General features: G+C 41.3%; 1 protein-coding gene across 6 annotated transcripts in view; it reads right to left on the bottom strand.

The window, feature by feature from the left end:
- DAW1 (dynein assembly factor with WD repeats 1) overlaps positions 1–25276 on the bottom strand; it is a 79435-nt gene that overhangs the window by 40073 nt on the left and 14086 nt on the right. For all 6 annotated transcript variants that reach the window (XM_042950388.1, XM_042950389.1, XM_042950386.1 and 3 more), the window contains exons 3-10: positions 23872–24016; positions 22141–22199; positions 15543–15665; positions 11486–11585; positions 7533–7640; positions 5222–5328; positions 4001–4103; positions 2810–2924 (exon numbers count right to left, since the gene is read on the bottom strand). In XM_042950388.1, coding sequence (XP_042806322.1) covers positions 2810–2924; positions 4001–4103; positions 5222–5328; positions 7533–7640; positions 11486–11585; positions 15543–15665; positions 22141–22199; positions 23872–24016 — 860 coding nt within the window. The remainder of the gene's footprint in view (positions 1–2809; positions 2925–4000; positions 4104–5221; positions 5329–7532; positions 7641–11485; positions 11586–15542; positions 15666–22140; positions 22200–23871; positions 24017–25276) is intronic.

Genomic DNA, 25276 nt, shown 5'->3' with positions numbered 1-25276 from the left:
ATACGGCGTGGTGTCGTACATTATCAGGGAGAGGACACACAGTGCGGTGTCATATATGGTCATCAGAGGGACGATATAGGCACAACTTGTGTCATATGTGGATATAATAGGCTCACCACAGACATATTGTAATGTCATAGGTGTTGATCAGGAATACAAGACACATAAATTTCAACATCACAAATAATAGACAGAAAAGTAACACAGAAATAACGCATCACCATATCCTGTTTTCCAAACGACACAGACATAGTGTGGCGTCATACATGATCATCACAGACATAATACAGAAATAGTTTAGTCGCATGGTGCAGGGTTGTTAAAGGGGTGATGTAGTAATCGTAGAGCATGACACATACTTGTACAGGGGGTTTCACATAATGTAGCATGGTTTTCTAGGATATGGTGCATATATCATGTAGCATCATGCACGGTCACAAGGAATCTCTCCTAGTATAGACATTATACATGATTATCAAGAAAATGATATAGCTTTATATGTTGCTAGGAAGAACATGAGACATAGTAGAACATCATACATGTGTTTTAGGAGATAACACAGAAACAGCACAACACCTTACTTGATTGTCAGGGAGATGATGTAATTATCAGGGTATGACACACAGTGTAGCATTATATCTGGTTGCCAGGGAGATGATGCAATCAGAGTGTACCATCATTAAGGGAGGGTAGCGAGCACTTAAGCATCACATAACGTTATTGATTGTTGACACAGAGTAACGTTATACGAGCCTACCATTGAGATGACAGGCACTAGGGCATCACACGTAGCACTCAAGATGACACAAAAGGTATAGCCTGAGGAGCAGATTTCAAAAACACAATCCAGACATGATGTGGAATCATGTCGTTTTGTAAATGAGGTGAAGCAGACATAGCAGACCTTGAAGACGTGTTTGCCGAGGTGATGAGGTAGAAATATTACAGCGTCGCACATAAATTTCTAGGAAGTGGTGAAGATATGGCAGAGGATCATACATGGTTATAAGTGATTAGATGAAGGTATAGTGTAGTATCACACAAGATTTTAAAGAGAATGACAAGGACTGTAAATTAAAACATAGCGGTCGGGTATATGATACAGACACAAGATAGCATCATACGTGGTCATTAGAGGGATAATGTGGACTTATGTGGCTCCCTTCATGGTCATCAGGTGGATGATATGGACACAGTGTAGCATCACATTTGGTCTCCAGGGAGATGACAGTTCAGCATCATACTTGGCTACCAAGGTGAGGTCTCTCATGGAACAGCATTGCATATGGTTACCCAGGAGATTAGGTAGACTTTGGATAGCACCGCACCAGCTTGCCAAGGAGATGAGGCAGATAAGAGTGCAGCGTCCAGTGTGGTCTTTAAATGATAACAAAGTCATGGTGTAACTTAAAACGTAATCCTCAGGTCTACAGTGCGGACACAATGTAGCATCGTAGGTGGCTATTAAAAGAATTATGCACACGTGGTGCAGCTGCATACGTGGTCATCAGCTGGATAACACAGGTGTGGGGTAGCATGACCTGCAGTCTACAGGAAGATGACACAGTGTAGCATCATACTTTATTATCAGAGTGATGACTCAAAGAAGAGCATCACACATGGTTGTGTGATGTCATGAGATGACATAGACTTAGTATAGCGTCACGCATGCTGGCCAAGGAGATGGTGCAGATGTGTCATCGCATGCAGCTGTCAAGGACGTGATGTGGACATAATGACAGGGTTGCCAGCAAATGATGCAGAAGTCGTGGAGTCTCTTACATGCTTGTCAGGAATACATAGTTATGAGGGTGACCTGTTGTTTAGTATAATAAATTACCACCGAAGACAGAGTGTATTCATAATGTTGTAATACCGATGCTTGTCAATGAGGGGGGACAGATGTCACATAGCATGATATGCAGCTTTCAGTGACATGTCAAAGACATGGTGTAACATCATATTTATTTGTCAGCAAGGTGAGTTCATGGTAACCATACATGGTTATCAAGGAGAGGATACCTCTTAGGCAGCAATCAAGGAGATGATGGAGTGAAATGGAATATCGTGCATGGTTTTTAAGAAAATGTGAGTATGGTGTGTTATCATTTACGGCCATCAGGAGGGGATGTGGTATAATGTAGGGTCTTACTTGGTGACCCAGGGCTGGAGTAGACATACCCTGTAACTTGTGTCCTGGAGGGATGAGATGGACATAATAATATGCACGGTCAACAGGAAGATGACAGAGATGTATTGTAGCATCATATGTGGTCTTCAATGAGTTGAGGCACGCACAGTTTTCCACCAGTCCACGGTTACCAATAAGATGATGCAGATACAGTGTAGACTCATCAATGGTAAGGGAGAAGATGACGTATAGCACAGCATCATGTGTGTTCATCACAAAAGTGCGCTATACATAATGGAGCAGCACGTGTGGATACAGGAGATAATACAGACTTATTATAGCTCTGTGGATGGTGGTCAAGTTGATGAGGTCAACACAGTGTAGCATAATGCAGGATTAGGGAGATGATCCAGGATATACCACCATCCACAGTCATCAAGGAGGTGTGAAGACCAAGTATAACATCAGACGTGGTTGCCAAGGAGGTGACGCAGATATCGTGACATGGTTACCAAGAATACGATACGGACATAGTTACCAACATCACAGAGATGAGGCAGATGTGGTTTGTACCACAGCTGGTCATCAGGTAGATGACCTATAGTGTAGAATTATACATGTTTCTCAAACAAAGCATAAATCCCCCCCATAAATTAAATGTATGAACCGATGACCTACCATCAGCTGAAGCAGTAGCAATAAGTTTTCCAGTGTAATCAAAACAGCTGTCTAGTATTTCATCATCATGGCCTGTTAATGTTGCCACATATTTTCCATTTGCAGCGTCCCACAGCTACAAGTAAAAAAAAAAAAAAGAGACGACTATGATAACTTCTTGTCTGAAGTGCAAAAACAGCAAGTAGTAGTCTTGATGACATGCGTACAGCTGGCTAAATAACTGGGCCAAGATCATGTGTATCATTTTCACATGTTCTGTTAATTCTACCTGGATTCATGACAAGAGACCACAGCCAACCAACTAACAAGGCACACTTTGGACCAGGAGAAGATCAGAGACAGACATTTAGGATGGGTAGTACAAATCTGCCACGATAGTAGGAAAAATCTCAAAGTGCCTGCTCCGCTGACTGGAGAGGAAGTGTCCTCTTTTCATAAGAAGGTCATAAAATGATAAGGAGCTTGATCTAAAACTGTAACGCCAGCACATGAAAAGTACACTAAGGTTATAATACATTGGATGTGTAATCAAATAATAATTCCAGAGCATAAGCTCTTAGCAAAAGAAAGTTAAAGGCAGGGAGACGTGGTGCTGAGCCTCATTGAGACTGCCTCTAATCAAAGTTCAACAAATGAACAGAGAGAATAAAGAAAAATAACATGCCTTTTATTTTTTTTTAAAGATCTTGTAATAATTAACATTGTTTGATCTGATTCAATTAACATTGTTTTACTACATAGTTTCTTTAAACTCGGGAGATCAGAAACAACATTTAAAAATGCCAACTATCCTCTCTGTCTCAAAAATAAATAAAACATTAAAAAATTTTTTTAAAAAAGGGGGCGCGTGGGTGGCTCAGTCAGTTAAGCGTCTGACTTCAGCTCAGGTCATGATCTCGCGGTTTGTGAGTTCAAGCCCCGCGTCGGGCTCTGTGCTGACAGCTCACAGCCTGGAGCCTGCTTCGGATTCTGTGTCTCCCTCTCTCTCTGCCCCTCCCCTGCTCCTGCTCTGTCTCTCTCTGTCTCAAAAATAAATAAAACATTTTAAAAAATTTTAATGCCAACTATCATTTATAAATTAATATCTTAATTTTACAGTACCTTTGAGATTTGTTAATGTTGCAGGGAATGTCTGACACAGTAAAAGCAGGCACACAAGAACTGTAAAGCAAAGGTGTTTCTTGAGCTCACCATGCAGGTTTTGTCCATAGAGCCGGTTAATATCAGAGAGCAATCCCAGTTGAATAAAGCACTGCTAATCTCAGCACAATGCCCAACTAGGGTATACACCTTCCTGCAGAATGGAAAGGATGCATGCTGGTGAACGATGCCACACGTCAGGATATGTGCCCAAATAATGATGTCTAGCCCCCTGTGGGTGTAAGAATCTAAACTTTGGTTTTTACAAAATAACACCTTTGATGACCAAACAATGATGGCTTTACTATAGCTCAAAAAGCGTCAACTAGGCTACTCATTTCATTTCAGCAGAAATATACCAAAACTTTAAGCACTCAAAGATGGCAACGTTACTTAAGACAAGACCTCAGAAAGCCATGGGTAAAAAATAATAAAGATCGTCTGAAATTCTGGAAGCGGGATGAGCGGACCCCCTGGTAGTTCAGAAACTTCCCCTCGAGTGTCTGAAGGGCCCCTCCTTCTCTCTCATTTCTTGTTGTATCCATCTTGATTGCTACCCCTGATAATTAGCCCCCTTATCAAGATGCAGACAGGTCCAAGGTAGAGCTTTATAGAACAAATAGTCTAATTTAGTTAACATCTTAGCAACTAGAACCAAAAATAATTAGGGAGGAAATTGAAGTTCGTGGACTAAATTAAGTAGGGGAAATTAGCCATGATTTTATTTACTCCTGATACCCATGCCTACCGTAATGACAAGCCACTGAAATTTGATTACATAGTATACAGAATGAGTAACAGCCATACACCCAGGCTACTGTTAACATTCTCCTTGTACGTTGCTGTGTGGCATTATTTGCTCAGAATTCTAAGAAAATACACATGTTTTATGGATCGGAAATACCATTAAATAATGAATTAATTTATTTGTGGTGTGTCCTATTCCTATAGAATCCAAAGCACACTTAATAGATATAAGATTAAACTAATGAACGGCAAAGATTGCCTTCTGAACCCTCTGATTTAGGTGTTAAAATTTTTTTAATGTTTTCTTATTTTATTTTTGAGAGAGAGAGAGAGAGAGCATGAGCAGGGGTAGGGCAGAGAGGGAGACAGAATCCGAAGCAGGCTCCAGGCTCTGACAGCTCAGAGCCTGATGTGGGGCTCGAACCACGAACCATGAGATCGTGACCTGAGCCGAAGTTGTACGCTTAACCGACAGAGCCACCCAGGCGCCCCACAGGTTTTAATATTCCTAAAGACACAGAATACCTTCCAGTTTCAGCTTCCCACACTGCAACTGTATGATCAAAAGACCCTGTGATGATTCTGTTTCCCGAGGTGTTAAAGGACAAAGAGATGATTTCAGCCGAATGTCCCTAGAAAGAGAGTGGATACTGTCATGCACACCTGTGGAAAAACTCTCCCTACAAATGCACAATATCCTAGTTGATAAGAAAATGCTAGAAAAGGCAAAACTCTATAGGGGGAAAAAAGATTAGTGGCTGACTGGGGGTGGCAATAGGGAGAGATTGCAAATGGGCACAGGTTTCCTTCCGGGGAAATGTTTGAAAACTAGAGTTTGGGGAAAGTGGCACTTGACTAAATTTTTCTCAAAGTTGACTTACACACTTAAATCAAGTCAATTTTACATAGTACGGCTGTTTGTTTGTTTTTTTAAATTTTTGTTTCTGTTTGAATAGACAGGGCGAGAGCATGATTTGGGAAATCAGAGGGCTTTTTTCACATTGTCTTAAAAACACTTTTAGAAGAGCTGTATGCAGGGAGCCTGCGTGGCTCAGTGGGTTAGGCATCTGACTCTTGATCTCAGCTCAGGTCATGATCTCACGGTTTGTGAAATCGAGCCCCGTGTTGGGCTCTGCACTGACAGTGTGGAGCCTGCTTGGGATTCTCTGTCTCCCTCCCTCTCTACCTCTCCTTCAAGCTCTCTTGCATACACACACACACACACACACACACTCTCTCTCTCTCTCTCTCTCTCTCTCAAAAAATAAACTTAAAATGATTATAAAAAAAAATAAAAGGGCTGTGTGCTTTATGGGTTAACAATAGGCAAGTTTGTGAAATAAAGTTAATAACTTAAAAAAAAGGATATTCTTGGGGCACCGGGGTGGCTCGGTCGGTTAAGTGTCTGACTTCAGCTCAGGTCGTGATCTCGCAGCTCACGAGTCTGAGCCCCACATCAGGTTCTGTGCTGACAGCTCGGAGCCTGGAGCCTGCTTCGGATTGTGTGTCTCCCTCTCTCTCTACCCCTCCCTCACTCTTTCTCTCTCTCTCTCTATCTCTCAGAAATAAACATTGAAAAAAAATTAAAGGATATTCTTATGATGACTTAACATCAAAAGGTTAATAAATATCTGGCCTTTGGCCTGACTTTCACCTGGTCCCTGTCTACGGTTGATGCATCAGACGTCCTGAGACAATCCGAAGAAGCCCTTCTCTGCAGCAGATTCTACTCTGCAGTGTCTCCCTTGTTTCTCTAATTATTGTAGCAAATTAACATGTATTACTTTTTTAAGTAGCGGAAAGGTTCATTTACAAATCAAATTTCTGGTTGATCCCGAATGGCAAAAAACTAAATGTGGCTGAACATTGCAATTCCGAACACACGAAACGAATGTGTTCTCTGGCGGCAGGCAGGTGTAGGTGTGCAGGGACAGATGCGTCCTTCGAGGACTGTCAGGCATGTGTCTGAAAGTGGAGGTAATGCAGAGGCAGCCGCCCTCGGACAGGATGAGAACGAAGAGCGAAAGAGGATGCTTACGCTAATTAAGGCTGGCACTCTGAATCCCTCGGAGTTAGTTAAAAAGGGTGCTTTTTCTCTCTCCGGGCCATTTTGTCACTTTCTTGGAAAAAGCTCTCCTAGGAGAGGGGTCCTGTGTTTAATGTCCGTTTATAATTTGGAAGGATAAGACTTGGGTTTTCCAGCTAGCAGTTCCCACTGATTGGCACAGAGAATCACCCTATTTTTGTACGGGGGTGTGGGCTGCGGTGGGGAGAAGCAGAGGCGGCTGGCAAGTGCTGGACGCCTCGTGGCAGTGGACAGAGGCCCCTGTGGGGACAGGCAGCACCGGGGCTATGGGCGGTGCCCTGTGGCCTTGCTCCTCTTTCCACTGGCCCCTTGTCATTTCAGACTTTGTAACACAGAAGGCTTCTAAGACTGGAGGGGGTGGGGAGTGGTGGAGGACGGAGCGAGCAGTCATCCGTTTAAGGAATCTTCTGGCAAGTTCTCCACTTCCGCCCCTTCCAGAAAGTGCCAGCCTCCTCCTACTTGGCTTTAAGCCAGGAAGACGGCGGTGGCTTTAAGTCACAGCTGGTATGCTTTAGAGACTAAAGCCAGTCACAGGAAAGAGCCCACGTGGCTTCCCCAGCTCTCCCATCAAAGCCTTTTGGAAGAGCCAGCAAGCCAACCGGGACACTCTTTTCACTGCAGAGTCTGAAAGCCCAAGAGGTCAGTTTGCAATAAACACAAAAATAGAAACAAACTCAAATGATAGGCCGGTGCTAAAGGGCGGCGAATGAAAATGCAAGGCTCTGGAGGCTGTCGGCATTTTGAACGTACCGTCAGAGTGAGCGCTTCCTCTCCGTTCTGAATGTCCCACAGTTTGGCTGTTGTGTCCATGCTGCCAGTGGCCACGAGGGTGCTTTGAGGATTGAATGACAAACACACCTGAATTACAGGAAGTGGAAGAGATTTGAGAGAGAGAAGAGTTTTACGCCGCCGTCAATTTTGCATAGAAAAGCTTCGGGAAGCAACCACCTTGGATTCAGCCTAATTCTTTGTAAACCACGCAGTGAAGCAGTGAAACATCAGGTCCGGGTGGCCTGCCTTGTGCCGGTTCAATCCCGAAGCACTCTCCTCTTGGGAAGAAGCTTCCTGCTCTCCCACGGCACCCGGCTCAGGATTTCAGGGGCACTGGCGTCCCTCCCCGCTTCCAGACCACAGAACACGAACAAAAGCGAACCCATCTCCTTCGAGATGAGATTCGTGTTTTCTGGCTTCCGGCTTCCTGGGTGTTAACTTCACAGTCCTTTCAACCCTCCCCCTCACTCACCAAGGACTTTGGCTACTGGATTTTAGTCTCAAGTCCAAGTCCTACGCGGCCTTCCTGTGAGGCACCAGTCCAGTACCCCAGACCCGTGACCCTGCTCTCCCTTTCATAATCACTCCCATGGCCACACCCTGGACTTTGACATCACTTCCTCTACAAAATTCACTACCAATACATCAATCCCGAGTTACAATTTCCCAGGACTTCCGCTTCCTTCCTCACCAAGCCATCCCCAGGACATTTTCCATCTCATTCAGACCCCTGCCTTTTCCCGGGCCCTCATCCCCCACTCAGCTGACACCCTGAGAACAAGGCTCCTGCCAGTATCCTCGATACCTTCACTCCCTGTCTTTCCACTGCACCATCCCTAAGACTCCCACCAACTGCAGCAACTGCCATTGCGTTCACTCGCTTGCCCTCCGTCACCACTCAGCTTCAGAAAACTGCACAGCAGGTTATGGCGTTGCTCGTTCGTGCCTTCTGTCCTCAGCTGTGTGCTCAGCACCCTTCCCGTCGTGAACGTGCCTTTGCCTCAGTACGTTGTCCCTTTCCCCACTCTTGTCCCCGGTCTGTTTCACCCCTCCTCCACAGATAGCCTGGCCTCCTACTATTTCCCTGAGAAAACTCATCTATGGGGAGCGGGGGACTTCCTCACCTGGGCCTGTCCTCCCTTCCGTCCGTCTCAGGTGCAGAGGGATCCCTTCGCCCTTCTGAGACACCCTCTTGCCCACATACCTAGGAGACACGTGCCCACTGATTTTTCCCTCCTTCTGGACTAGATCCCTCCTAGTGGCCTAGAAACATGCTTGAGCTTTTCCCACATAAAAACAAACCCTCCCTTGACTCTATGTGCTGACTACTTTTTCCCTTTCACCACCAAATCCCTGACTGCCCATCCCCCACTCTTCAACTCTGCTGGAACCACTTTGGTTAAAGGGCCGATCCAATGGCTCTGTCGGTCATCCCACTTAACCTCCTTGACATCTGCAGTGTTGACCCCTTTCTTCTCCATATTTTCTTCCCTCTTGGCAGCCATGACCCTGCTCTGCTTTTCTTCTTTTGCTTCCTATCTGTTTTTTGTATCTTTCGGAGGGTTCTTCTCTTCCCCATCTGCTCAAGATGCCATCACACTTCTCCCCACACTGACCCTTTTCCTTTCAGAAATTTCACTTCCTCAGTGGAAGTGCTGCCACCCTAATACCACTGACTCACCCACATATCCGTGTCTCCTGCCCAGACTTTGCCACTCAATTCAGGCCCAAGGGGCCTCCGATGGACACCACGCGGGCAGCTTGGACCAATCAGTCTAAGACACGTGGGTCATATGAACACAGAGCTGCTTTTCCTTCTGTATAGAGAATTGGTGAACGGTACTGCCATTGTCTGAAATCAGGGAATCTCTCGAGGGGCCCTTTTTTCCTTCAGGTCTCACACCTACTTGCTGACCCAGTCCTACTCCTCCACCACCTACGCCTCTGTCATTTCTGCTTGGAAACAAGATGCCCGACCGGCCCCTACTTCCCATCACGCTGCACACTGCCAAAAGAATGATCTTCCCAAAGACTCAAAGTGACCACGCGATCCCCCAGCTTAAGAGTCCCAACAGCACGGCACCATCCACAGGATGAAGCCCTAATTCCTTAGTATAGCATAGGAATCAAAACTACGGGCCACTTCGATCATGCTCACCATGCGATGTGGCTCTGAATGGGTTGCAGGTGCCAAGATAAGGTGCCTCGAATCCAGGCAGCTGGGCAGCACAAGGGGTCCTCAGCCAGCACCCCTGCCCATGGGCAGAAGGCAGCTCCCCTCCGTGCGTTGCATGGCCACGTTGGCATATTCTGTGTATATCACCCCAGGGTGAGGCTGGGAAGAGCTGCTCTGGCCACACAGAGTCACCCGAGTTCAAAAGCACCCACCACCGTTGCACACCTCCTCTGGGCGTGCTGCTTCCTCGTCCTGAGTACACGTGCAAAGTCTCTCCTCAGCACCCCCCTACTGGGTGCTCCCCTCTGTGACCACACTAAACTCCCCACGAACTTCTAGCACACCCACAAAGCATCTTTGAACTTATTTATTGGTGCCTCTACTCCCTCTACTAAAGTACAAAATCCCTGCAGGACAAGATCTATGTGTGATTCTATTTGGCATGCCAAACACGTAGGTCAGGGCTCGACACGCAGCCAATATTTAGTAAATATTTATTGGATTAATGTTGTTGACTATGAAAAAATCAATGTTTTCCTAGGAACCACATATTAAAAAAAAAAACTTTTTCAAAGTTCCAAGGGAGTGTGAGAATGAGGATTATGTCTTTTTTATAACTTTGGGTAAATTACGTACTCTATGCCTCAGCATCTTGGACTGTAAAAGGGGGAAATATCTAGCCCTTAGGGTTGTTATGAGATGCAACTAAGCTAATATATGTGAAGGGCTTAGGACAGCGCTTTGTGCGCACTGAGTGCAATTAACGAGTCGGTTATAGTTTTTCGCTGCATTATCCCCCAGTGTCTAGCAAAGTATTAAACATAGCATGAGCCCTTATTGGATGAGTACACCATGAGTTTGAAGGATAAATATAAATAAATTTTACTCCTAAAATAAGCAGCTTGTTTATTTTTAAAAGCTATCATTTGTTCCATAGGGTGCCAATTATCTCACTAATTGTTATAAGCTGTAACACGGAATTGGCCAAGGTCAAGGCCTCCCAATAGTGAAAGCTATTTAGAGTATCAAACTATTTATGCAAATTTGAATTCTAACGATATCTGGGAAACAATCAGCCTAAATATATCCCGTGATATTATATATATATATAATATATTATATTATAATATATTATATATATATTTTAAAAAGGTACTTTAAAAGCTATGTTAAGAATTTTATCAACTCCCATCAAGTCAATCCTTCAAAAGCAAGTCAATGAAAAAAGAAGAAGTCAGGTTGGATATTGCACTTAAATGTTTATCATATTACACATCTAATTGGTCAATGCAGGATGCAGGTTATTGAACGACATCTTTAATATATAAACACTCGAATAGCTTGTAATTTACATAAATGTCACCATATGAAATAAATGTAAACTAAAAATACTGGATAGAATTATAAAATTAATCATGAAGGTAGAGCCACCACTTTTATATAATGGACTCCTAAAAAGAAATAGTAATGATGTGTTGACATAGGTCCATCAATTGTAACAAAGGTACCATTTTGGTGGGGGATGTTCATAAAGGGACATGCTTGGTTTTGGGGGGACGGGAGGGAATATATGGGAAATCTCTGTACCTTCCACTCAGTCTTGTTGTGAATATAAAACTCCTGTAAAAAATAAAGTCTATTAAAAAAGAGAGAAAGAGAAAAGCGAAGAAGAAGAAGAAGAAGAAGAAGAAGAAGAAGAAGAAGAAGGAGAAGGAAAACAAGAACGTAAAAAATATAACAAAATAAATATACTCACTATTTCTGCTGTATGACCTCTAAAGGTATGGTAACATTTTCCCGTTTCTACACTCCATAGCTTACAAGTCTTATCAAAGGATCCAGTGGCAATTTTGTCACTAAAATTTAAAACAAATGTAGATTTTGAAAACAAATTCAAACACACTATATGAGACACTGAATTAAGACAAGACATTAATACGTAGGTCTGTATCTACTCAGAAATTTACCTCGTTTTTAAAACAACAAACAATCTTATGTTTGTTTCGGTGGATAAAAATTTTAAGGTCTAATTTTTCAATAATATAAGATTATGCATTTAATTTAAAATGTTTTACATTGAAAGTATAAATTTATGTTTGGGATTACAATCAGTTTTTAAACTAGCACAATGAATATGGTAAATTTTTTAGTTTAGAAAACTCCTACCAAATGGAAATTAAAAATGTATGAGAGGCAGGAAACGGAAAAATTCTATTAGATCTACTGACAAGGATAACATTGAATTTAAAAGAAGAAAAATGAAAAGGTATAAATCCAATGAACCACATGGCTAGATGAGTTTTTGAGAATTTAGTGTCTCCTTGGGAAAATAATGCTGCTAATATTCCCATTGTCAGCTCTTTGGTGAAGGAAGACGGTTTTCGGAGGAAATATGGTGAGACCTCAGTCCCTTTCAAACAAGAGGCTTTCCATGTACACTGCAGAGCAGGGTTACTATCGACACCAGATAGATAAGAGTAGGTTGGCCCGCTTAACCTTTGACCATGGAACTAAACCTTTTCCTTTACCATTGATCCCTGTCTTTTATAGCAACTAATTAAAATGCTTCACCCAACGGGGTCACCGGTTATACTGCAAGCTCATTGTTCAAGACCCTTATTGGGTCCAAATATATATCTTAAGGCAAATTCTATGTGCTTGGCACAGTCATAGGATTTATATTTTATCCAAACTAACATTAATGCCCTGTATCTCTCCTTCGCTCTCAGGCCACCCACATAAGTATTTCTGTGGTCTCTGATACTAAAGGAGTCAGGTCCTTTCTGTCCATGCTCCATGCTCCAGGGACAGACTGTTCTGGAGAACACCCACCCACCCAACTCGAGCTTCCTAACACTCAAGGCTGGTTGTCAACCCAAAGTCTGCACTAACCCCCCCCCCCCATATGGTCTGAGCGTTTCTCATCAGCTGCTGATGTCCAACTTCTGTTCAGATATGCTGAGAGCACTGTGTGCTCTTTGTCGGCTCCTTCCCTCCACTTTCCAGCCCTCCTCCCCCTCAGACATATTGTCTCAAGTTGCTGCTGTTTCTCTCTCAGTTCCTGTTGGATCACACACTGCTCTCTACACCCATTCACCACTACATTATAAAAGATAACACTGATTTCATAGTTTTGAGAATTACTTTATAGAATCAAAGCTTACTTCTGACCCAATGTATAAAACATGTAAGAACTAACCTGGTTCTTCTATCTCTATCTCTGTCTTTCTGTCTCTCTGTCTCTCTGTCTCTGTCTCTGTCTCTGTCTCTCTCTCACACACACACACACACACACACACACACACACACACCGTCTCATTCTTTGGTGGTGATCTTGAATCTTGAACTCACTCTGCTGAAACCCCAGTGCCCCAAAGTGCTGTGAAAAAGGTTGCTTTAATCCATACATAAATCATCAGACTATGTAATTGGACAAGCGAGTTTTTTGTCAGGGGGTCTTGGTAGAATCCAATAGAAAGGCCAAAAGATGAAGAGTTCCTCCCCTCTCTATCCCCCCAAAACTTTGTTGTAAGATAGATATGCAAAAATATCCTGTCTTGTAAGTATAATATTATAGGATATTATATTATATCATGCAGAACATACTGTTAAAGTCCTTTAAATAACACTGCAAGTAAAGTAGGAATTATAGTAGAGGTAAAGCATTATCATTTAAAATGTCAATTAAATCTCTCTCCCACAGGTTGGTGCAATAAGGCATTATAAAAACTATCATTCTCTACAATGCAAAACTGCATACATCAAAGTTAAGTTTTGGGTAATGTAATTGGAATACTTAATCATTTTAATGTACCAATTAAGTTTGATTGTGCCATCACAATTGATATGATTTAAACTGTGTTACATCTTAGAAAGATATAATGACATTAGCAACCTACATATCAAGTTTTTAACATATATGGTATAAAATTTCTACTTTAAGTGGATCAGATTTTGATAGGATTCCCTTTATCACCCCTGCCACTACCCTAGACTGTTCTCATCATCCCATGAATGTATCTTTTTATCTGCCTCCTAATTAAATTCCTTGCCTCCTGTTTCATCCCAATCCAAACCCTCCGACCCCTTCTCTCTGCCAGAACAGCCCTCCCAAAATGGCACTTGCATTGCGTCCCTCCTCTGTACACAAAGCCTTCATGACAACTCAGTCGTCCAGAACAGAGTTCAAACTACGCAGAACGCTCTGACCTCACCCACTTCTGATTCTCACCAGGAAACATCCACTAGAGAGCCAGGGGCACTGGGGGAGCCGGGCAAAGCCCCACCTAGGCCGTGGAGCTGCAGGGTGCCCTCCCCCAGGGTGCCCTCCCGCCTCCTTTATTTTCCACCTCCAAGCTTCTGCTGGAGCTACACATCATCCTCACAACCCCCACCAAGAGAAATCCCACTGGCCTCTCTCTTCTAACTTTCAAGCCATTTACTGTTGTGTTCTAGTCATCATACCACTATCATAAAAGAGACATATTTACTGAGACAGCTTAGTGAATGGAAAAAGTCACAGTGGTCAGTCATGAAAAAAGACACACATTAAAAACTTTTACTCAAATACGCAAGGCAAAGGCTTTTTCTTTGGCTACCTGGAGCTCATTATCTGCCTTACAGAAATCATATCCGACCTCTACCAGTTCCAATTTGAGAATTTAGACACACTTGTAGGACCATCTGAGTACAAAGATAGTTCGAAATGTTTCCATGCATTTTCTAATGTTTACACTGGCCTCACCTACAACTTCACTCACTAGCAATTTTTCAAAGATTTACCTTAGCTACGTTTTCACGAAAAAATAACAGCTTTCTTTTCACATGCATATTTCATTAGTTTAAGCACTATTTAATTCAATTCGATCATTCAAGTTGAAATCACAACAAACATAAGCAGATTTATGGACAAATACAAGTAACTCATGGTAGACTTAGACCTAACCGATGGGAAGAAAAGCTGAGCACACCAGTGGATGGCCCCGTTTCTGCAAATATCCAGGGAGCCTTGGGTACCAGCAGTACGTCATGCAGAAGGAGAGCTAGAGAGAACATTGGTTCATCTGTTGAATCAGTTAACTAGAGGCTGGTTTAAAAATGCTATTATAGGGGCGCCTGGGTGGCTTGGTCGGTTAAGCGTCTGACTTCGGCTCAGGTCATGATCTCATGGTCCGTGAGTTCAAGCCCCGTGTCGGGCTCTGTGCTGACAGCTCAGAGCCTGGAGCCTGTTTCGGATTCTGTGTCTCCCTCTCTCTGGCCCTCCCCCGTTCATGCTCTGTCTCTCTCTGTCTCAAAAATAAATAAACGTTAAAAAAAATTTTAAAAAAATGCTATTATATCTTGTGCTGTTATCTAGAATGCTACTGGATCCATTTTTTTTTTTTCAGCTAAGACTGTAAATTAACTTCTGAACAAGGTAAACCATGCTCTGGGGGTATGTCACATTCTCCAGAAGCCAGTGCTCTAAACATCAATAGGACATAAATGCCTGTCAGAGAACTCCCAGGGGACGGGACTCAGCCCTGCTTGAACTTGGGACTTCAGCTCGCCTCTTAACTACCCCGTGATTTTGAGAAAGGTCCTTGAACTTTATATACTTTATGTGAGAAAAAGAAGACCTATCCCCAAACTCCTTTAAGCACCGAAAGGGGTATTTAAAAAGCTTTCAAAGCACACATCCAGGCACTTGGAAATTTTAGTTCTCTTTTTCTTTTCACCCCCCAAAAAACAGAGGAAGACATGAATAAATGGAGAGAAAATAAAGGATTTAATGCATTAATGAGGAAGAAGTGAATGACTGAATGTCTGTTTACCCATACGGATTGTTGAATGCTATGGCATAAACCACATTCCGGTGGCCCTCCAGGGTATGAAGCTCCTCTCCAGATGCAGTATCCCAAAGTTTACACGTCCGATCATAGCTTCCTGTAATAAAGCTAACACGTGGGAGACAAATAGATCACAAAGTGACAACAGCAGCGTGTTAATAAAGACCTCGTTTTTTTACCTACAAGATTATAACCCCATTTATCTTGCTCTTCTTTTTTTTAATCTTTCTTTATTTTTGAGAGAGAGAGCAACAGAGCATGAGCAGGGGAGGGGCAGAGAGAGAGGGAGACACAGAACCCGAAGCAGGCTCCAGGCTCTGAGCTGTCAGCACAGAGCCCAAGGCGGGGCTCGAACTCACAAACCGCGAGATCACGACCTGAGCTGAAGTCGGATGCTTAACCAAGATTGAGCCACCCAGGTGCCCCTATCTTGCTTTTTACAAAATGAAATCGTGTATGGAGAACCATTAAATTGGGAACAATAGCTACATCCTTTTATTAGGAACTTTTTTAATTTTATCCCTAAACCAAAAAGGAGCCACTATATCAAATTAAGAGTAATCCTGCCAATAATCATTCTTATAAATAATTATGAACTAAATAATATTAATCAGCAACATTTTCTGAAATTCTAACATATCTCAATAAACAGTATCGTTCTTCCCATTGGTCAGCCCATAAAATCTTAGCATCATCTTTGGTTCCTCTAATCCCCTCATATACCACACACAATCTATTAGTAAATTCTGTGAGCCCAATCTCAAAATACACCCCTAGTGTGGCTGCATTTCACCAGGCTCCATTGCCTCCATCTCTTGCCTAAACCATGAAACCATCTTCTAATAGATCTTGGCTCACACATGGTCCTTACTCCTTATGAGTCTATCTTCCACACCGAAACTGGAGGTTTTTGTTTTTGTTTTAACTTCCCTCCAATGGCTTCCTAACAATCTAGAGGAAAATTCAAACTTCTGCTCATGGCCCACAAGACCAACAGCACTGGCTGTCTCTGGGACCTCAACTTGACCCCAAAGCACACCCTGAGCAGGCACATTCACCTCTTTGCTAGTCTTTCTTCTACCCATCTGGTTTACTGCCATCATCCCCAGGACCTGGAACGTGACTGGCAAACTAGTAAGTGTCAGTGAATATTTACTGAAGATTAGCAATCCTCTTACATGACCATTCTTCTACAGGAATAATTTGTACGTTGGCCTCTCATATGTAGTTTTTTATTTTAGAGAGAAAGAGCACATGCAAGTTGGGGGGGGGGGGGAGAGAGAGAGAGAGAGAGGGAGAATCTCAAGCAGGCTCCATGTTCAGCATGGAGCCCAATGAAGGGCTCGATCTCACGACCCTGAGATGACAAGCCAAAATCAAGAGTTGACCACACTGAAACAACTGAGTCACCTATGCACCCCTTGACCTCTAATATTTTAAAGTTAAAAATACTATCTTAGTTATTCCTTAAATATTCCATTAGGAAAGCTACTTCCCCAACACAGAAAAAAAAAGTGCACAGAAGTAAAAAGCTGGTCTGCAATAAAAAAGAATGAAATCTGGCCATTTGCGACAATGTGGATGGAACCAGAGTATATTATACTAAGTGAAAAAAAGTCAGTCAGAGAAAGACAAGTATCAGATGATTTCCCTCATATGTCGAATTTAGGAAACACAACAGATGAACATAAGGGAAGAGAAGGAACAGTAAGATAAAAACAGAGGGAAGTAAACCCTAAGAGACTCTTAAATACAGAGAACAAACTGAGAGTGGATGGAGGAAGGGAGGCGGGGTAGGGTTAGGGGTAGGGTTAGGGTTAGGGTTCGCTAAGTGAGTGATGGGCATTAAGCAGGGCACTTGTGATGAGCACTGGGTGTTATACAGAAGTGATGCATCATTGAGTTCTACTCTCGAAACCAATACTGCACTGTATGCTAACTTAAATTTGAATAAATTAATTAAAACAAATAAATTAAATCAAGAAGTAAATTAATAAATAAAATTTAAAAAAAACAGTCTGAGTGTCAAGTGGTAACGATAAAAGGTAAACAGATACATGATAAATTCTGACAAGGAAACTCAACCAAACAAAAGGGTTGACAAGGCAGTGTACCTTTGACTCTTCTCCAGACACTTCCTCTTAGCTTTTCAGGGATGTAAACTGGCACAGTCGTGATGGAATATAGGATGGTGGGTCCCCCAAAAAATTAAAAATAAAACTACCGTATGATCCCACAATCTCACTTCTGGGTGTATATAAAAAAAATGAAATCAGGGGCGCCTGGGTGCCTCGGTCGGTTGAGCGTCCGACTTCGGCTCAGGTCATGATCTCGCGGTCCGTGAGTTCGAGCCCCGCGTTGGGCTCTGTGCTGACGGCTCAGAGCCTGGAGCCTGTTTCAGATTCTGTGTCTCCCTCTCTCTCTGCTCCTCCCCCGTTCATGCTCTGTCTCTCTCTGTCTCAAAAATAAATAAACGTTAAAAAAAAAAAGAAATCAGGGTCCCATAGATGTATCTGCACTGCCATGTTCTTTGCAGCGCTGTTCACAATAGCCAAAACACTGAAACAACAAATATCCATCAGGGAATGAATGTCATACTCTTTAGCCATGAGAAAGAAAGAAACTCTGCCACTTGCAAAAACATGGACGAACTTGGAGGGCATTATGCTAAGTGAAATAAGCCAGACACAGAAAAACAAGTATTGTCTGATCTCACACACAGGTGGAATCTAAAAAAAAGTCAAATTCATAGAAGCAGACAGTAGAACAGTAGTTACCAAGGACCGGGGAGTGGGAGAAATGGGGAGACATTGGTTAAAGAGCATAAATTTGCAGTTATGTAGGATGAATAAATCTAGAGATGTAATGCACAGGCATAATCACTATAGTTAATAATATTGGCCTGAGCTAGAACTGATCCATGAATTCAGCAAAGTCACAAGATATAAAATTAGTGCACAGAAATTAGTTGCATTTCTATACACCAATAATGAAGCAGCAGAAAGAGAAATCAAGGAATTGATCCCATTTACAATTGCACCAAAAACCATAAAATACCTAGGAATAAATCTAACCAAAGAGGTTAAAAGTCTATACACTTAAAACTATAGAAAGCTCATGAAAGAAATTGAACAAGATACCAAAACAAAAAAAAGGAAAAATATTCCATGCTCAAGAATTAGAAGAACAAATATTGTTAAAATGTCGATACTATCCAAAGCAATCTACATATTCAATGCAATCCGTATCAAAATAACACCAACATTCTTCACAGGAACAAACAATCCTAAAATTTGTATGGAACCAGAAAAGATCCTGAATTTCCAAAGCAATCCTGAAAAAGAAAAACAAAACTGGAGACATCATAATTCCGGACTTCAAGATGAATTACAAAGCTGTTATCATCAAGACAGTATGGTACTGGCACAAAAACTGACACAGATTAATGGAACAGAATAGAGAACCCAGAAATGGATCCACAAACGAATGGCCAACTAATCTTTGACAAAGCAGGAAACAATATCCAATGGAATAAAGACAGTCTCTTCAGCAAGTGGTGCTGGGAAAACTGGACAGCGACATGCAGAAGAATGAACCTGGACCACTTTCTTACACCATACACAAGAATAAACTCAAAATGGATTAAAGACCTCAATGTAAGCCAGGAAGCCATCAAAATCCTCGAAGAGAAAGCAGGCAAAACCTCTTTGATCTTGCCCGCAGCAACTTCTTACTCAACACCTCTCTGGAGGCAAGGGAAACAAAAGCAAAAATGAGCTACTGGGACCTCATCAAAATAAAAAGCTTCTGCACAGCAAAGGAAACAATCAGCAAAACTAAAAGGCAACCAACAGAATGAGAGAAGATATTTGCAAATGACATCAGATAAAGGGTTAGTATTCAAAATCTATAAAGAACTTATCAAACTCAACCCCCAAAAAACAAGTAAGCCAGTGAAGAAATGGGCAAAAGACATGAATAGACACTTCACCAGAAAAGACATCCAGATAGTCAACCAACACATGAAAAAATGCTCAACATCACTCATCATCAGAGAAACAGAAATCAAAACCACAATAAGATACCACCTCACACCTGTCAGAATGGCTAAATTTAACTCAGGCAATGACAGATGTTGAGGATGTGGAAAAAGAAGAATGCTGGTGGGAATACAAACTGGTGCAGCCACTCTGGAAAACAGTATGGAGGTTCCTCAAAAAATTAAAAATAGAATTACCCTATGACCCTGCAATTTCTCTGCTGAATATTTATCCAAAGGACACAGACGTGCTGTTTCAAAGGGGCACGTGCACCCCACTGTTCATAGGAGTGCATAGCCAAAGTATGGAAAGAGCCCAAATGTTCATCAACAGATGAGTGGATAAAGATGTGCCATATATATGTGTGTGTGTGTGTGTGCATGTGTGTGTGTGTGTATGTATACACACACACACACACACACACACATACACACATACACACACAATGGAATGTTACTTGGCAATCAAAAAGAATGAAATCTTGCCATGTGCAACAACATGGATGGAACTAGAGTGTATTATGCTCAGCAAAATTAGTAAGAGAAAGACAAATATCATATGACTTCACTCATATGTAGAATTTAAGATACAAAACAGATGAACATAAGAGAAGTGAAGCAAAAACAATATAAAAACAGGGAGGGGACAAAACACAAGAGACTCTTAAATATAGAGAACAAACTGAGGGTTGCTGGAGGGGTTGTGGGTGGGGGGATGGGCTAAATGGGCAAGGGGCATCAAGGAAGACAGTTGTTGGGATTAGCACTGGGTGTTATATGTAGGGGATGAATCATTGTCTTCTACTCCTGAAATCATTATTGTACTATATGCTAACTAACTTGAATGTAAATTACAACATAAATAAAAAATAAAATAAAATAATAATTCTGGCTTGAATACTGGAAATACACTAAAAGAATAGATTTCAAGTGCTTTCTTCACACACACAAAAAGTGGTAACTGTGAGGAGATAATATGTTAACTAGCTTGACTGCAACAATTATTTCACTATGTGTATGTACGTCAAATCATGTGGTATGCCTTAAATATATATACAATTTTATTTAAAAAAAATTTTATCCTTGGTTGTTGAAAATTAGAAATGAAGAATAGAAAGGGAAATATAGAGGGGCACCTGGGTGACTCAGTTGGTTGAGTGTCTGCCTCTTGATTTCAGCTCGGTAATGATCCCAGGGTCATGGGATCAAGCCCCGAACCCAGCTTTGTCCTGGCAGGGCAGAACCTGCTTGGGATTCTCTCTCCCTCTCTCTGCCCCTCTCCCCTGATCACTTGCTCTCTCTCTAGAATAGAGACAAGAAGGGAGGGGGGGAGGTAGGGAAGGAGGAAGGGAGGGAGGGAGGGAGGGAAGGAGGGAGAGAGGGAGGGAGGGAGAAGGAAGGAAAGAAGGAAGGAAGGAAGGAAGGAAGGAAGGAAGGAAGGAAGGAATATATCGAAATAAATAGATGGAGCACAGAGGATTCTTAGGGCAGAGAAACTGCTCTGTGTGATGCCTTAATGGTAGAGATCTGTCATTAAACATTTGTCAACCCATAGAATGAAAGAAAGCAAGTGCAACCCCTAATGTAAACTATGAAGTTTGAGTGATAATGATGTGTTTGTCAATGTAGGCCCATCAAATGTAGGAAATGCACAATCCTTGGGGGAAGATGCCAGTGAAAGAAGCTGAGGGTGTGTGGGGGCCAGACGTATGTGGCAAATCTCTGTACCCTCTGCTCAATTTTGCTGTAAACCTAAAACCACTATAAATAATAAAGTCTAATAATTTTTTTAATATTTTTTATCTCAAAAAATTAATAAAGGAACTACCCTGTGACCCAGCAATTGCACTACTAGGTATTTATTCAAAGGATACAAAAATGTTGATTCAAAGGGGCACATGCACCCCAATGTTTAGAGCAGCGCTATCAACAATAGCCAAATTATGGAAAGCACCCAAATGTCCACTGACTGATGAATGGATAAAGAAGATGTGGTTTATATATACAATGGAATATTACAGATCAACAAGAATGAAATCTTGCCATTTGCAACAATGTGGATGGAACTAGAGTGTATTATGCTAAGTGAAAAAAGTCAGAGAAAGATAAGAGAAAGATACATATCGTATGATCTCACTCATATGTGGAATGTAAGAAACAAAACAGATGAACATAGGGGAAGGGAAGGAAAACCAAGATAAAAACAGAAGGAGGCAAACCATAAGAGACTCTCAAATACAGAGAAGAAACTGAAGGTGGCTGGAGGGGTGTTGGGGGAGATGGACTAAATGGGTGAGGGGGCTAAGGAGGACGCTTGTTGGCATGAGCACTGAGTGTTATATGTAAGTAATAAATCACTAACCTCTACTCCTAAAATCATTATTGCACTATATGTTAACTAACTTGGATTCAAATAAAATTAAAAATTAAAAATTAAATAAAATAAAAGCAACTTTTCGACTTTGGGTGCAAGAAAATAAATAAATAATTTTTTCATTTAAAATTTTTAAAATTTTAAGTTTTAAATAAATAACAGAAACTTACCAAGACCCCGATTTATTAAGTGCAACATTAGTCAATGGCAGTATATGTGCTCTGAGAACCTTCAATGAAAGAAAACAGCATTTGTTTTAAACTCAAAAAAAAAAAGTTTAAATCATTAATTTTAATTTCAAACCAAGGAAGATATTCAAGTTTATCTTAATTATACATAATAAGTGGACAATATTCACTATCTGAGCAGACGAGAAAAAACTACATTGTATCTCCTACCATTAAGACCAATAAAACATTTGGTAGTTAACATAATTACAAAAACAATATTGGATCTGTGTTTTCCATGAAATGGCTTTTAAGATAAATTACTGCTATTAAATAAGATACCAAATAGCATTAATTTATAATATTGTCTTTTAAATACTGCACATGATTTTGTCCATAGGCATAAAAAGCATATAGAGGAAATACACTAAATACGTTTCAAATGCAGATTTTACAATTAATTAATACTTCTGGAATCCTAACTCTCCTCTAGAGTCAGGATGCCTCTTATTTCATTTATCTTTCAATTCCTACACTGTCAAGCACAGAGTGGATACCTTAATATTTATCAAACGAACATACATAAATTGGATAGTCTGTTTACAGATGGAGTGATTGGCTAGGCTGGGACAGTCCAAGTTACGTCTGCTGCGGGGGCATAATTATCAATAGTGTCTGCTTTCACTATCAAAAATGTTCCCATTGGAAGATAAATTACAAGGTCACTGTAGTTATAGAGCTGATATTTGAAATTAAATAGTGCCACCTGCTGGAAAAATAAATATTACAAGAATAACTTCCTCATCTTTCAATAGTACATTAAAGGGATGACTACAAAAGATGTAATTTTTTTATGAGACAGAATATGCCACAAATATAGATAATAATAACATTTCCTTTTTAATCTTTTAATGTTTATTTCTTTTTGAGAGATAGAGACAGAGAAACAGCGAGCAAGGGAGGGGCAAAGAGAGCAGGAGACACAGAATCCAAAGCAGGCTCCAAGCCCTGAGCTGACAGCAAAAAGCCCGACGCGGGGCTCGAACTCATGAACTGTGAGATCATGACCTGAGCATAAATCGGATGCTCACCCGACTGAGCCACCCAGGCGCCCTGATAACAATGGCATTTCTTCAAAATTCATTTAAATCATAAAAAGAAAACCAGTGTGATATGAAGCAATATTAGAATAAACTATTAAATATTGTTAAATAATTAAGAAAAACTAAAAGCTATTCCTGAGTAATTGACTACATTTGTTATACTTTAAATTTAATCATTGAGAAAACTACAGAGAAAAATAGGCACATTTACATTGCATTAAAATTATTATATAAGCCGTATCAATAAATAATTTCCTGAAATATAGTTTAGTTCACATGGAAGCAGAAAATAGTAAGTATTGATATTCCATGAAACAGAACTTAATATTACTCCAACTGAAAAGAAACTTCAATTATTCAATAACTTGAAGCTACCTTAATGGTCATCCTTTAAATGGAACATCGTAAAGAATAGCTAAACTTACTACAAATCTTTTTTTAACTTCTCTTGAGAAACACGTTTCAGTTTCATTCAGTCAGTAAATAAAGACTTGCTGAGACTTAGTCTTAGCAAATATATATGAGACACCAAAGGAAAGAGAAAATATAATCTGCATTTTATCTCAGATTGATCGGATGTCAACCACTTCTTTGAAGTTCTTCTATTTGGTCATTTTAAAACATGCATTACCTTAAAAAGATAGAATTGGTGGTTGCTGTGCTGCCTGAGTTTGTCTTGTAATCTCCGTAGTAAAAGCTTTACTTGGTCTGATCGTGAAGCTGTGATTACCGGCTCCGCTTTCTGTATCTCCTCTACTAAGGCATTGACGTCAGTACTGAAATTCCCACACACACAAGTTACTATTTTCTATACCAAAATTTGCACACACACACACACGCAACCCATGAAGAATGACATTGCATTTATGAAGCACATTTATAAAATGTAAAAACACCATCAGCTTTACTAAGAGATTTCTGGGGAGAGTGGTGGAATACAAATCAATAAAGAAATCAAGTCTGCCTGAAAGTGGCTTGGGTTCTTCAGAATGATTCTTCATTAATTGTGACTTCCCCACGGAAAGGGGAGCAAGGATATTGATTTGCTTACCTAAGAAGGTCAAGTGCAGACTGAGCTCTTTCTCTTTACTTTTTTCCTGCTTCCTTTGTCTCTTTCATGAACATATACAGAATGTTCCCGATACGACTATACTTTGTGCCTTCCATATGCTTTCTTGTTTAATCTTACAACAATCCTCTAATATAACGCTTTTATCATAATTACTTTGGTGATGAAGAAACTGAGATTTGAAAAAGGTTAAGTTTGAAATACTTTTTTTAGGGAAACAGCAAGTAGCGAACCAAAAAATGAACATTCAAAGAATGATGATGATTATCATTAATAATTCTTACGGGCTACAACATCATTTTCTTAAAAAAGAACTGTTGGGGATGTGCAGATTCGAGGTTTCCCTCCGTATTCAAATAACCTTTAGTGATTCTGGTAAATTTTGCCAGCCCAGAATAATAATTGTTCAAGACAAAGAATAGCGTCTATAAGCCACAAAGCATCCAAAATGGGGTCATTCTGCAAAACATGTCACGAACATGTCTCGAAGATGTACTGTCCAGTTCCCTCCCTTCAAGAAAGGACTCGGGGCCCCGCTGGGGGGCAGGTGTTTAGGTAGCTGACAGTCTCCAGCGGCCGCACCTTCGGGATCCACCTCAGCATCGGAGTCCGAGGCATGCTCTTCCCCAGCGGCCCCGAGCCCAGGGCTGAGCCCAAGGTCAGCCTGGCCATTTCTGCCCCGCAAGCGACTCTCGCCGATGAGCTTTACTCTGGAGCTCCCTCGTGGGCTTGGCAGAAAATGTTATCACCTCTGCATCATCGTGGCTGATGGCTCCTCGTGCAGAGCCTTGGTCCATCCCGTCTGTCACAGATGTCACTTCCCAATAAACCTCTCACCCACCTCCCTCCGTCTCAGCCTCTACTGCCCAGAAATGCAAACTCTGATAAGCATGCCTTGGTCTTTGTAAATAAACATCTCCTGAGCTCCAGTCTTGTGTAAGGGACTGAGTTAGAAGACGATTCATCC

Source organism: Panthera leo, chromosome C1, assembly GCF_018350215.1.
Source record: "Panthera leo isolate Ple1 chromosome C1, P.leo_Ple1_pat1.1, whole genome shotgun sequence".
Lineage (NCBI taxonomy): Eukaryota > Metazoa > Chordata > Mammalia > Carnivora > Felidae > Panthera > Panthera leo.
This window is presented reverse-complemented; position numbering and strand designations above follow the sequence as displayed.